This window comes from Callorhinchus milii, unplaced genomic scaffold (assembly GCF_018977255.1).
Source record: "Callorhinchus milii isolate IMCB2004 unplaced genomic scaffold, IMCB_Cmil_1.0 Scaffold11, whole genome shotgun sequence".
Taxonomy (NCBI): Eukaryota; Metazoa; Chordata; class Chondrichthyes; order Chimaeriformes; family Callorhinchidae; genus Callorhinchus; species Callorhinchus milii.
Genome location: NW_024704752.1, coordinates 14592848 through 14608000, shown reverse-complemented (window position 1 = coordinate 14608000; position 15153 = coordinate 14592848). Strand labels below are relative to the sequence as shown.

Sequence of the window (15153 nt, the reverse complement as noted above, 5' to 3'; positions counted from 1 at the left end):
GCTCACCTATGACTGTTTTATTAATTAAGCTAACAATGGACAACAGATTTTAATTCTATTAGAAGCCAACAACTTACTGAAGAAATGTTTGACAACATTAACCAATTCCATTCTGTTCTTTCGCTCTGTCTGGTGTTCACAGATGAAGCAAAACAAAATCCCACAGCACTTTCCTAATATACAGGTATTGTAATTATCAGGTTGGTAACGCCCTATCTTTGGAGCATGTGACTGAGAGCAAATCCTTTCAACGGGTTGCTGATATATCTCACCTGCCGCATTGCTCATTGGCCTGAACGCAATCAAAACCTGCCTAACAAGTGACTCACGTTGCCTTAGCAATGGTGATTACATCACTTGGGAACGGTATTGGTTAAAAAGTCAAGTCGATGACTTTTAGCTTAAATAAATATACTTCACTTCCGCTCTCTCTTCCTTCCCATCTCATCCCACCCATAAACACTCATCCCAAGTATAACACAAATGAGCCGTGTGGAGAGATAAAAGAAACCTAAATGTTCAGAGTCTGGAAAAGCTGCACTTAAGATGTAACTTCATGGTAGTAAAGTATTTAGTGGTATAAAATAAACCCAACACCATTGCTACTTTTTGTGCTAATTTTAACAAAAATGTTGATTAAGTACGGAGAACAAATCAAAGATACTGATTAGGAATATTTTTCTCCTAACATTCTACGATTGCGCTTACATGATCCGCAGTGTGGAATCCTTTTGTTCACTTTGCTGCCAGTTATCCCCACAATCCCAGTAAACAAAAACTATTACACTTCAAATATACATTGTTTTCTTTTGTAGGTTCCGATTAATATTTTGCACTTTTAAACACCAGAACCATATAACTCCCGTATTTCTCAAACTATAGGTCAGATTTTAGCATATTTCAAGAGGTGTGAAAAATTTAATCTTCCATTTACCCAAATGCAGTTTCCATAAGGAACGAGCCTCAAAATTCAGTTGTGTTCAGATAAGTATAAAGCTTTAAAATGGACTCTCATGCAAATTTAAGACCACAGAGGGATAAGGGGGAGCCGATGGCAAAAGTTAGAGATTGTTGGCTATTTGCTTTTCAATTTAAGAGTATATTGCGTCTGCCCAAATTTATTAATTGTTCCTGTGTGCAATTTGAGATTATGTAAAGATAATTTGAACGTCCTTCAATTCACACCCAATTGCTCAGTTCACCCACAAATAATACCAGTCTCGACTTGGATACTAACTACCGCCTAAGACACTATTTACACTCAGTCTACTTTCTCATCATTTACAGATGGGATTTTTCATTCTGAGGTTGTGGCCTACAACTTTCATGTCACTTGCCTGGTTTCTGCTCACCCACACCTTGTGAGCAGCAGCCATTAATAAACTGGTTGTGAAGACTTATTAAATAAATATACTGGGCTGAAGTAAGTCATCAGAAATGTGGAATAAATCATTAGAAAAAGTAGAATTTAATACTTGAATTGTAATTTTTAATTTAAACATCAATAAAGCACTCCAGTACTTCAGTGATTCAAAATGATTCGCAGATTAGTGAACACAGTCAAACAAACTCTGTTATCAAAAGTGGTCAGTTGTGTATGTTTCTGTCTGAGCAATAATAATAATTCTTACATTTGATATAGCACTTTACAAGACATCTGAAAGCACTTCACCGAATACACTGTAAAGTGAATTGACTGTATATTTGTGGGCAAAACGCCTTAGAGGTCCACAAAAGATCGCCAGAGAAAATTGGGAATAGATTATTTCTGTAATTTGTGCATTACAGAACTTTGCTTACACAGTCCATGTGTTTCACAATTGCTGTTAATGCATTTGTGAGTAATTTGTCCTAAATTTCACAAGACATTTAACAGCCTAGGTCCAGTTTTGCTCCACTGATTGTCCATTGTCTGGATTGAATTCTTAAATCACCAACAATCGGTCTTGTTGTACAAACTGCACCAATTGCTAAGTCTCTCCTTTGCCATTTGTCTCGAAGGAAAGTTGCTTCACAAATAGGCCCCAAAGGGGGGGGAAAAATAACTATTCGAGCCATTGCTACTCCACTTCCAATGACAAAAGCAACTGTTTCAATCTTTCAGGTCAACTCTTGCAATTGATATTTTTATAATAATAATTCTTGCATTTGGTATAGTTAATTCTTGCATTTGATTACACATTGGGAGGACATTTCAAAGGACTTCAGAGGATTTATTGTAAAATAAATAACTATAGCGACTATATTTTGCACCTTACTAAGTACACCAACATGGAGAAAGGTTAATTCCTCCGCCTGTAAATTTTGCTAATAAGTAACCTGGGAAGAGTCATACTAAATCAGTCATTTGTGAAATCTATCAAACACGTTATCGAATAAAGGTTATTTTAAGACGCTCCCTCTTACCTTGGCTAAATCTGCAAAATAAACATTACTTAACTGCTATAAGCTCTGATCTTAACAAAAGTTTTCCAAATGACATCAGTCCATATCTTTATTGGCACCATTCAGAGAAATACTTGGCATTTCAATTTTGTGGAGTGTGAATGGAGCAAAAAGGAAGAAAGTTGCTAAAGGTTAGACCGATTCACAAATATAAAGTTTGCAGGTTTGTTACACTGTTCAGCCACGTCAATTTAATTAAAAAGTATTAGGCAAATAATGGGAGCATTTGTGGTCAGTACGCATTTATTGAAAAATGCCTTGCATCTCTCTCAGTGAAATGGTATGCCAGTTACCGAGGAAGTCATGCATGAAATAATGGCAGTTTATTGATCCATTTTGTAAAGGTCATTCCATATGAAGAAAATTATTTATAACATGGAAGACTCATTAAAGAATTAGATGATACCCAGACCTTAGTCCCCTGTCCCCAGCACAATTGGATTTCTGTTTGCTTAAACACAAGACTCCCTGAATGCCATTAACCCATCTTCACCCTCAGTAGATTCAGACACAAATGACTTAGGAGGAGAAAATAAAAATTTTCATGGTGAGGGCAGAGCGTCAGCCCATCAATGACATTTACCCACAATGAAACCAATCCATCATCACAGCCTTTGAGATTGGCTTCAGGTAAGATCCTAATGTACATTCGAGACTGAATCACAATATATTGTCAGACTACCATTAAGTGGGCAGCTGTCAGAGGCCTATGGGCATTCAGATGGATCCCTCTGCACTCAAGTTCTGGTTGCATTTGCACTTTTTTTTATTGGGCGGGGGGAAAAAAAACTGCAGAGGGATTTGAAACCTATGCAAAGCAGTGGAAATATTTCTCTGTGAGAGTTTCACTGTTGTATTTCTTCGGCGGGGTGATTGATGAAAAGGATGGAACAGCGTACTGAAAAAGGACAGGAAAGAGCTGTACACCACCACAGGAATCCGTGGATAACTAAGACAGGAAGCGTGTGGTTTGAACACAAACCTAACAGCAGGCCTAGACCTTAAAAAAACTCCAGTGAATGACTTGCCTTTGGTCATCCCACATTTAGAGGATAAAACAGTTTTAAAAATAGTTTCTGAACAAAAGAATGAATGACTATGGATGTTTGCTGATAAATCCCTTTTTTTGGTTATCCTTATCTGTTCAGCTAGTGAAAACTTTTAATGACTCCAAAGTGGCAGTTAATTAGCCTCCAAAGGAAATACAATGTTTGACTTGAGACTAGACGAGGCTCTAAATCAAAAAAGCAGCATTTGACTCAAAGGGACTAAAGTAACTTGTTTGATTTGCTTGTTTTTCTGTGACTCAGTTTAAACGTTCATCAAACAACATTTTGACGTTTTCAAGTTGTATGTTGCATTAAGATTGTACTGGACTGTACGACTCAGTTTGAAGATTTAATGGGTTACTCGTAGAGCTGGTATTCTGAAGGATGAGATCAAATGGGCCAAAAGAACATCTTCATTGGAACCAATCTTGGGAATGTGCGACTTGAAATTCCAAATTAAGGAGAGGTTCAAGGAAAGCACAAATAGCACATCAGTAAAGATGTGAACATAGTAATGACCATAAATCACAAGGGATCTATGGCTGAATGTTAGAATTGATCATCTAGAGAGGCACATTGCAAGCAGTTTGTCTGGTGTTCAATCTTTTAGCCAGCTGTTCAGGGGCAGATAAATCCATACATATTAAAGCGCAGAAGACATGCAACATTGACAGAACAAAATCTTACCTTTGCTGCTGAAATTCCAGGGGATGGAATAACAAAGCTTGCATTTGATACAGCATTTATTCACGCCACTAAAACTTATCAAAGCCCTTCACAGCTTTAGTAATTTTGTGTAAAGTGTAGTGACTGTGTGTTTATTGGCAAGCAGCCATTGTGGGGCCATGAGGGAACAGAGTGAGGGAAATAGTCAATCTATTGTTCTAGGAAGGAATGTTCTATGAAGAATTCTACATTTGAAGATTGGCTCATTGTAGAGATGCACAATAATATTATATCACGAGTAATAATGTAAACTATGTTTTGCTACGCTGCACAAGGCAAAATAAACTCAGAAATGTGTATGGGACACCGGTTTAAAATGATCTAATTTTATCATGAATGTTCGTTGAGACTAAACAATCTACTTTATCGAACAGAAGCATTTCACAAAATAGCAGCAAATAAAGAAAAATGTTGCAGTACAAATCAACCTCTGGATGGCAAAAAGGTTAACCTATCCATGGATTGACCTAGATGGATTTCTCTTTTATTTCCAGCATACACAGTTATTCCTCATTCTAGAGTATTCAGGGGTGGTCACTGGGACTTTAGTAAAGCACAGTGGCAAGCTGGTGAAATATTTGTTGAACTGCATTCCAAGCTCTCTCCCACGGCCAATTTGAGTAAAGTATACTCTTGAGCATGCAAAGCATTCATACAATTTCCAAGCTTGTGCATTTTGTGGTACATAACAAAGGAATTGTGATGGCACTGGCAGCATCACAGCAGTATTCTTGGGAGAGACACCTGTATGTTTGGAAGAGGTGAGCCCAGACAAATCAGCAACTAACGCTAACTTTATTCATTCAATACAGCAGCTTCAGCAGCTCCCCAACATGTCTGGCCTGGCATACTTCTATAGGGAAAGCCTAAGATAATGAATGAGGAACTGCAATTTGATGTTAAGCTCAAAGGAGTTGCATCTTTTATTTAACTGAAAATATTTAAATCGTGTCTTCCGAAAGTTAATTGCACAACAGAAATGCTGGTTTGTAACTAAATCTACAATTAGCTTGAACGCAGCAGGCCAAGACCCAGAGCGTTCGATTTGGAAAGGTGTAATATTATCACATTCGCGTGTGGGTATCTTTATTTCCATTTTTCCCCCATTCTCTTATGAAAAATGCCAGACCTGTTAAAACAAGCCTTATGCAATTCAGATCATGTTTAAGAAGTCTACTCTTTATTGAATTAAATAATAAATGTAAAATTTCATTTGCATTTCCATCAAAAGTGTCCACAGAGACAGATGAAAGATGTGCCTCAGGCCATTCTTGCTAACTCAACATATTCACCTCATTTTTAAAAAAAAAAGATTAAGCTGCGGCAAACTTCCATGTCATTTTGAGATGGATGCTTCAAACTGCAATTACTTACCAAGGTAGTGTACAACATATTACAGTGTTGCTCGTTCTCCTTATAGGGTTACCTATAACAACTTGCTAAAGGCATTTTCCAGTTACACTGTTTGCTTCTGTCATTTTGGCACAGATCAAGTAACAGGGCCCAATACAGACCAGGAAAACCATAGCATTTCCACCCTGGCAATGGTGAGCATAGAGGAAATGGTCACAGGAAGGAGGTTCAAGCAACTCCTACTGAAATATCTTGCCACACTTGCTGCATATTCTTTTTCAAAAAGATGAGAAAAATCTACAGGAACAGTGTGTTGAAGTATAAATAAATTGTCATAGATGCATTTTTTGAGGAATACAATGCTACAGTGCAGTATCACTTCGCATTAAAGATTGTGTTGAAACTCAATGTATCCCCAAACAAACATGCAGCAGTTATCTGAATAATGTTTTTTTGTGCTTAATAATAATGGGGCTTGAGGGTAGAGAAATATAAAAAAAACTGTAATAAACATTAAAGAACTCAGTCTAACAAAAATACTTAGTTTAAGTCAGTTCATGGGAAAATAGGAGTGCAAAATGAAACCAGGACATTGAGCACACACTCGGCCCTGACCAATTACTAAATGCTGACTTCAACCAACTTTTGTTTGTTTTATTGTAGTATTTATTATGCATGAATATAGTGATGAGAATTTTGTTTTTAGCAAGTTAGTGGAATTGAGGACAAATATTTTACATAACAAATGTGTTCAAATTACGTTTGTGAGCCACACAGAATACGAATTAGAAAAATTCACACGTTCTGGTAACAAAGGGATTTCTAGTTTTACAATTTAAGCTCATAAACTTAGTAAGCCAATACATGTCCTCCCCTACTCGAAAAAAGGCCAACCCATGCTGCTGGGTATTCTCCAGCACCTCTCTCAAGTGGCTAATCTTCGCACAAGTCTACACAGCAAATGACATCAGGAAAGACAGCAGAAGAGTGTATTCTCTTGCCACGACACATGTGATTGAGTGTGTGTGTCCACACACCCTTCAGCAAGCGACACTGGACAGCAATAAGGAATTTTATTAAGATGCTTGGAACAACATATGGCTCAAAAGTGCATAACACTCAGCACTGTAAGTTTTTTTCACAGCACATTTTGGCCCCTCACCCGCCCACGAATCCAGGTTTTTGTCATTTAAAATTGGACTCGCATCTTCCATTACAGCAATTTATCAACCTGTACCCTTTCGGATGCTTAGAGAGATTGCCATCTGGTTTCAAATCATGGGAGAGAAAACATTTGTCAGGGGCAAAATCATGCACAGTATTGAAGAGTTTGTCAGAAAATAAACTGGATGACCTCGTCACTGGACAAATATTTTCCTGAAAGTAAAACCTTTAAAGTAATTAATCTTACCTAGTGTATCCTTTAAGTTCTTCACAATTGATGCCTTCCTGGCGCTGTTCTTTCTTTCCACGTAATTTGAAGGTACAAAGCCAGTTTTGTTTGTGGAGTTTCGAACCCGCCACCATGACTTTGAATCATCCAGCAGCCACAATCGCTCATTCTTCTTTATATCCAGCTCTTGCTCCTGCTGGGCCACATAGTCAAACTTGGCGATCACTACCACCTCTTCCGTCATCTTACCGTGGTCTCAGCACTGCAAGTCAAACAAAAGGAAAGTTAACTAAAAGTGCAAAACCACAGCACAACATTAGAAAAACATACAATGTACTGAAGGCCAGAAACAAATACATTTGATATGTATGGGTGGCACGGGGGTGGGGGGTAAGAGAAGGTATAAATATATAAATTTAAAAAAATTAGGAAACATTAATTTGGATGCAATGGAAAATTAGGCTTCAGGAACAGACTAACACCTCCGAACTTGAGAATACTCATTCCAAGCAGATGACAAGATACTTTTTTAAAAATGTAACTGCAATCCAGATAATAAACAATGGCAAACAGAAGTAAATATGTAGCTTTCATTGGTCTGTTTATAAGTTTGTAAAGAAAAATGAGATGCATGTTAATAAAATGTGATATTAATTCACTGAAGTGGCTTGTCCAATATAGCAAGATTAATTCAAAATCCGCAGGCACACACCTACACTGGCACAGCATGCCTGGCAGGCTTTCAACAACCACTGCCAAGACCATTTCTCTGAACAAGGCAATCTGGTTCGGAATGCTGGAGTGCTATAAAAATAGTTTACAACTTGAACACACTGATTAAATAATTGGTTACTGTGCGCACAACTTGCATTTCTATAGCGCCCTTCACACAGAATAACATTTTGGAGAGCTACACAGGGGTGGGGTTGGATACTAAGCATGGGAGGAGGGGGAAGTGATCAATTAAAGTGATACACCTCAAGGTGGATTTAAAGATAAAGAGGGGGCGAGGCGATGTTGGCGCGGAGGGATGGGGGACGCACAGTAAGCCTCATAGGCATTATAGGTAATACACTTCAGTAATTACTTCCAATTTTTATTTATTTTCTGAACAGAAATGGACGATTGCAATAAGTTCAGGAGCATGTTTGCTTGCAGGCAAAATCCATGGGAAAGTGACTCAGAAGCAGTACTGGCAGTCATTTTTCGTAGACGTTTTACTAATTTGGGCATCTACGTTTTTGGACTGGATACCTCATGTTATAATGATCGACTTGTACTCTTTTTGTGCCGTCACTCCTCTAAGGTCATCTTGTTTTGCTTCCAGATGGAAGATCAACAGCAGGACCTCAGCTCCCTTAGGTCACTCCAGAAAGGCAGCTTTCTTGACGATTGGGTAAATAAAAGATAGCAGGCCATTCATTTTTCTTTCCAATATAATGTGAAGCCTCCAGGCCAAAGACTGGCATTGTGCTAGGCAAGGCAGTTCAAAGCTACCTCAAACAAGGAAGGGTGGCTTCATTCAAGTTTCACTCACAATTGAGTGAAGAATGCCACTCATTTTTCTTGGAACACTGAGCAAACAACACAAAGACTTTTGCGTCATCTCTCTGACACGTTCTAACCCACTGCATTATCCAGTCTTTGGCAATTACGTTAATATTGAATTGGAAGGCAGCACACTTCTTTTTCACCTCTGGACTTTGCACGAGTGCATTCAAAATTAAAGTCAGGTTAATTTACTACGTTGAGACTAATAGCATCATGATCAGATTATCTTTTGCTACTGACCAAGTATGTGACAGTCCCCTCCCGATTGCGACTGGGAGCAAGTTGATTCCAAAGCCAGTCCAACCACAAGCTTTTTGTTTTTTGTCTTGTGGAAGTCTGATTTGTTGCATTTCAAGTTTTAATGAAACTTAGTTCACATGGAAGATATGGTTTACAATTCATTACTTTGTTGCTAGTCTCGTACAAGACCCGCATAGATGGAATGGTATGTGAAATGAAAACTTTGTTTGAGATTGAAAATAATTCATTGCATTACACTTCTGACGGCAGATTCAGTCACTTCAGTAATGTGCAGGTGCTTTGGCTTCCTTTAAAATGTAAGTAACTTCACAAACACAATGGTATTGTTTTGGATGAAACTAGAGTGCACTGTGTGGTCAGATAATCTAATCTAAAATGCATACACGTTGGATTGAGAGGCAGTTGCATTCAATGATTTTTCATAGTGTATTTCATGAGAAAAATTCTGTCCAATTTGTCCATCCTAGTGTTAACTTTGTTGTCGTTACCACACACAAGCTTTTTATGTCTCAATTGATTTATAATGTAAATGCAACAGAAACTTGGTTACAGTGCTGCAGTGAAGAAGATACGCTATATGTAGGTTGAGTTGACCCCAGATTCCATGGTAGCAAAACTAGTGGGGTCCTGTAGCTCAGTGGTTAGAGCACTTGCCTTGCAAGCAAGAGACCTGGGTTCGATTCCCAGCAGGGCAAAACCTTGAGTAAGTTTACTTAATCCACACGCCTGATAATAATCCCTCAAGAAAATAAAACAGTAATAAATTGGTCACTTTAATCCACTGCTGTGTGCAATTAGCTGCCGTGTTTCGCCCACAAATATACAGTCACTTTACGGTATATTCTGTGTAGTGCTTTGAGACATCTGGAAGACGTGAAAAGCACTATATCAAATACAAGGATTATAAGCTCTTACTAAAGTGAAGAAAGAGACGGAGATAGGCCGTCCTTGCGATTTACACCAGCAGAAAAGCTTAGAAAGAGAAAGAAACTTGGCATATTAGTCTGTTTACAACACTTCAAAATGAAAGGCATTTCATCCATGGATCATTTACATTGCAAATAATATTCAGGGCCATATTTCAAATCAAGCTAGGAGTATTTAGAATAGAAAGCTTATTTATGCAAAGAAGCCGATCCATGCGATTTCTGACAATGTTTCAGCTCTGAGTGGCTAATTAGTCGTACAGCATTCATTGATGGTCACATTTTGTATTCAACATTTTGAGCTACATGAAAGGACATTTCCTGTCAACTTTCATATTGGTGCAGCTCAAGCAAAGTACTCGCACTGCATGGCTCCATTTCAAGCAAAGCAGCAAACACAACTTTCCACCACAATACAAGTCCTGTTATATTGTTCTTCCAGTCATGTAACTCCCACTGCTGTTAAATCCCAGACAATTTTCATGCAGTGCTCACTTTCCTCATGCTATCGGCAAAGTTTTATTGAAGCACACAACTACACAGTACTACAAGCAGAAAACAAGCTCAAGAAAGATACATATGAAAACTGGAACACAAGCAGTAAAATTTCAGGAACTGCATGGTCTTCTCAATATTACCTTCTAAAAAGGTCCCTCAGCCATTTTTGGAAATTGACAGATTTACAGAAAGTTATTGTAATAAACTAATAATCCATCTCTTAACCAAACAACAAAATGGCAGCGAAAATGTAGAATTAAAAACTAGGTTAAATACTATACACCAGAAAAAAGTCACATAAATAGTAAAGGACTTGCTTGAATGCTGGATTAAATATTAAAAACATAGCGTGGAATCAAGAATCCTATTGCTTGAAGGCCCTCATACATACTTGTGAAAAGAAGAACAGGAATATTCACCAGCTTTTCATTAGTGTCCTAATCATCTTATTAAGGGATCTAAAGCACCAAGATCGAAAAGAGGAGGTAAAATGCATCAGTAATTGTTTGGCAAAACAAGAGATTTGTTGGAAAGAGACTGAACAATAATCCTTGGATTTCATTTACAACCTTTAATAGTGAAATTTGAGACATGTCGAAAACATGATAAGGAGCTACATCAAATGCAAGGATTATTATTATTTAATGGTGAAATGCAAATGCTGTCAAGTGTAGATGATATCGCCTGCACTTAGTCAGGCATGTGAGTAAAAAAAAGAGCTAGGAAGAGGCAGCACACAGTATTGCTCCTTGGTGGCAGGCACCTCTTTGCTGTAAATATCTCCTCTTAAAAAATAGAATGCATTTGAGGAGCTAACATGTCCTAAGACTTTGCTTCATTATCTTCATTGCACAGATTCTTTTTTCCAGCTTCTATAGTACACACCACCAAAAGAACCATTGTTTCTGCTGTTAAAAAAGAGTTACATATATACAGTCTGGACTCAGATAAAGTTAGATAATTTGTGTCTTAGATGAAACCTGTCCAAAGCATATGAAGGTTTCAGGATCTTTCCGTTGATGGACACAAAACTACATGCACTAAAACTTTAGAAATTTTCGAATGTACAATTAATTGTACCATTATACAAGTGGATGTACAATATAATTCCCAAATGATAGTACTATCTTAATTTACATCAGTTATTTGCATATAATATCCACCCCTAAGTTCAGAGATACTGTAAGCTTAGCAGCATTAATAAAGTTGAGTGGAACTAGAAAGGCAGCAAGCAAACTCTTGAAACTGAGCACGAAAAAGATTGGAGGCTTGAAGTGAGAGAAAGATCACTGGTGATAAGCTTGGCCTTGTACCAACACAACAGCAGACCACTATCTTTTGAACCACAGAAGAAAGCTTGGCTTCAATTCACGAAAACAAATTACTGGATCGAGGCCAGGTGATTAGTTGTCATTTGAATCATACAATGGATTTCCATTATGAAATGCAAATTTCTCAATTCTTTGACCTCTGCATTGTGCAGCATTTCAATGGTGAAATGAGTTTCAATTAACAAATGCAAATTTGTGTTTGTCACCTCTTCCAAAGTTGAAATCAAAAAGATTTCATGAAATGTATGTTTATGTCATTCCAAAGTAGATTATTTATTAGTCCTAAATTATACGGTATCTACTTGCTACAGAAATGCTGTTGTCAGCTTTGCCTTTACAAGTCACGAGGCTTGATGGAACAATTACGTATATACTCAATTACACCAGTAGCTCCGGGCTTACCCACAGATCTGCAAACTCATTGCATTTGAAGGTGCGCATTCCTCTAAAAACAGGAGGAAATATCAATCCAAACTGAAGTTGAAGAAATAAGCGAGTCTCAAAAAAAATGGGTTATGTATTTTATATAAAAAGCAAATTAAACATAATCTCAGCACCAGAAAATGAAGAATGAATTTCAAGTATAGAAATCCACAAGAAATGGACACTCAAATACTCAAAGCTACATCTCGTGAAGCAACCTTGAAATCAAATACTGAATTTTCCCCAGTGAAGGATATTGCAACAACCCTTTGCTTTTTTTTGTTAAACTGTACATAAGTGCAATGCGCTTAACAAATCCAAGCAAAAAACTTGCAAAGGAAGACACACATCTACCAGATATCCTCAGCATTTACTGCTCACGACATTTCAATAGCACATTCACCGACCACAGACACAAAACAAATTGCATCTCATATAGCTGTGCCAATATATCTGCAAAACACAGCTCAGAAGATAGGTTCACAAATCTTGGCTAAGTGAAAGAAACCGCACATAAAATGCATCAAGAACATTTAGACTCAAGAGAGAAACAATGAAAGAGAATAAAAGCAGGGAAGGATTTCCTTCTCACCTGCTTCATAAATAAAATCATCCATAGCCCAGTGAGTAAAAACCTACAAAGCTGAAATATAGATGGTCATCCAGAAAAACTGAGAACCTCCAGCAACAAACATTAAAATAATTAACACTGCTAAAAGAATCTTAAGAGACACAAAGGTTATTATGGACTGTTTACGGGTAGTAAATTCTGTGTTCTCCACTTAGACTACGAAGTTCTATTCAAAACACATCGAAAGTTTTGCCAACATAGCAAGTAGAACATTGTAACCCCACAATGTGACGCCTACAGCATTATCTGCCACATGAAATAGTTTCAAAACCCATTTAGTTTTCAGTGTTGTTACTAATTGCAACCCTGACCTCAGCTGCAGCGCTGTTAAGATAAATGAAATGGTGTTGACGGCATTGAGCTGCTTAAAACAGTTAGGTTTTAAAACCAAATAAAGCAGTAAATTTGCTTTAGGCAAAAATAATGAGCTGGATTGATTGAACGTAATCATCTTTAATGTCCCTTTTGTTTTGAGTTTTCCACTGAAGGGTAGTCAATCTCAATTTACCTGGTTAATTCCCCTTATTAGTTTAAACATTCCCATCATTTCACTCCTTAACTTAACCCCTCAATTGAAAGGAATATAATCCAACTTTCCCCACCTTCAAGTCACTGCTAAAGGCTAATTCCAGGTAATAAGTTATCCCAGTCAATAGCTGCTGGACTTCCAGGTCCGGTCCTCAATTTACATGCGTAATTGGGCACTTGCAGTTATTGGATGGTGATGGGGAATAACTCTGTACAAATTCTCCCTTCCTAACCAGGCACTGAAAGCTCCAGTGCTGCCCGATGTGAAATTACCTAAATAATCCACCAATTGAAGAAAAGAACGTGGACTGCTCTGGTCATCACAACTCCACTACTTACTGTAGTTTTAGCGACGTGAAAGGCGCGATACAAATGTAATCTTGTTGTTGCTGGATAAACTCACTGAACTATCGGGAGAACCTCGCTCGCTGTGTACATTTTTCAATGTGAAATTGTAATCTCCGGGGCGTCAATCACCTCGTGGGGAAGAACATAATTTAATACTGCAGCAGGCTCTATTAACTACTTTTCTATCACATTTAGCACTGCAGGTGGAGTTTGGTTTGCACCCCCAGAGGAAATCTGACCACAACAGCAAACCTGGCGAGGTCAGGTGCAGGCGTGAAGCATTCAAATTTTGTAAACGTACAAAAANCAGCTTTAGCACTACAGCTGCATGAAATTACACTTTTGTTTAAATTGTGAAAGCAGCACCACTCCCCAGAAAATAAGTTTCCAACCTCCCAAAACAAATCAACTTGGTATTTTGCATAAGAATGATCAAGGTTTGATGGACTGAATTCAAAACAACCACACGGTATTTCTATGTGAACCAAACTTCAGTCAATCACCCAGAGTTAGTGGATTTATCTTTTCAAAATACAGATGAACACAGTGCAGTTTTTCTTTTTGAAAAAAGTTTTCAATTACTTTAGGAATCAAAATGTGAGGTTGATTCTGAAGCACATGATTGCCATTTGTGGAATCATCGCAGAGTCTGGAGACCTAAAACACCCTGGAAACATTGAGGTAAACACTAAAGTCCTGACAAACCATTCATTAGTTTATGTATAATAACAACACTGGAAAAAGAAACTAGAGGACAGATCAATGCAGCTGAGTATAAGAATTATTATTATATAAAATCATTATGGAAAAAGTGACTTACTGAACAAGCTTGCAAACTCAAAACCAGGTTAAGTTAAAAACATAAGAAAGCAGATATAAAAAAATTCAAATTAGCTCTCACAAGAGCAAACCATACTCAGCAAAATTATGGATTTTATCCCACCAAATATCACCTTGGGATAAAGTGCAGTGTATACACATTGATCAAAGTAATCAAGGTAATTGACTTCCTTCCATAAAGCGACATCCTCTCTCACATACACACACAGTATAAATTATAGTACAGTGAGTCCCCATCTACCCTACAACCTCCAATACAATCCCCAAATTTACATAATTCAGTGTCCCCCCCCACCACGGTTTCCGCATGTGCCAGACAACCAACTGACTTACCAAAAACAAAATCCCCCAAAAGGAATCAATGTTCAAAGCAAAGTGTATTATTGTTTTAAACTTTACTAGTTATGAAATGAAATAATAATAATCCTTGCATTTGATACAGCGCTTTTATATAGAATTACAATTTTTTTGAGTTTAGTGCTTTATTTTGCCATTATTTACAGAATTCAATTGGACACCTCAGTATATAATGTTGGGACTTCTAGAACTGAAGAGGTATGTTTTTTTATTGCTTCCAGTTTATGTTGGGAGGACATCCCAAGGGGCTAAATCCTGGCTTGGCCCACCAGCTCGTGGTGAGGTAAGGACAGAGGTAGATCTGGAGGATATTTGAAGCCTTGAAATGCAAGTTCACTGTATGCCACGTCCACTGTGGAAAAATAGGTCTCGGATCCCAGTTGACAAAAAGATGCATTCAGTTCTGAACTATTTAGCTGAATTGCTCACTCCCTTTTGAGGCAATATCTTCCCAGTGTTCACTACGTCGTGCCACCTAGTGGCAACATCCATT

At 37.7% G+C, this 15153-nt stretch overlaps 1 protein-coding gene and 1 non-coding gene across 4 annotated transcripts in view; one reads left to right on the top strand and one right to left on the bottom strand.

The window, feature by feature from the left end:
- Positions 1 to 15153, bottom strand: part of LOC103174820 (cytoplasmic protein NCK1) — a 40875-nt gene that overhangs the window by 15014 nt on the left and 10708 nt on the right. For 2 of the 3 annotated variants that reach the window (XM_007887371.2, XM_042339259.1), the window contains exon 2: positions 6985 to 7228. In XM_007887371.2, coding sequence (XP_007885562.1) covers positions 6985 to 7210 — 226 coding nt within the window. In that variant the 5' untranslated portion in view covers positions 7211 to 7228. Of the gene's footprint in view, positions 1 to 77; positions 135 to 6984; positions 7229 to 15153 lie in introns of those variants that run through there. The other variant, XM_007887373.2, reaches the window with a different exon arrangement.
- Positions 9402 to 9473, top strand: trnaa-ugc. The gene has a single exon. It is a non-coding gene; the product is annotated as a tRNA-Ala (tRNA).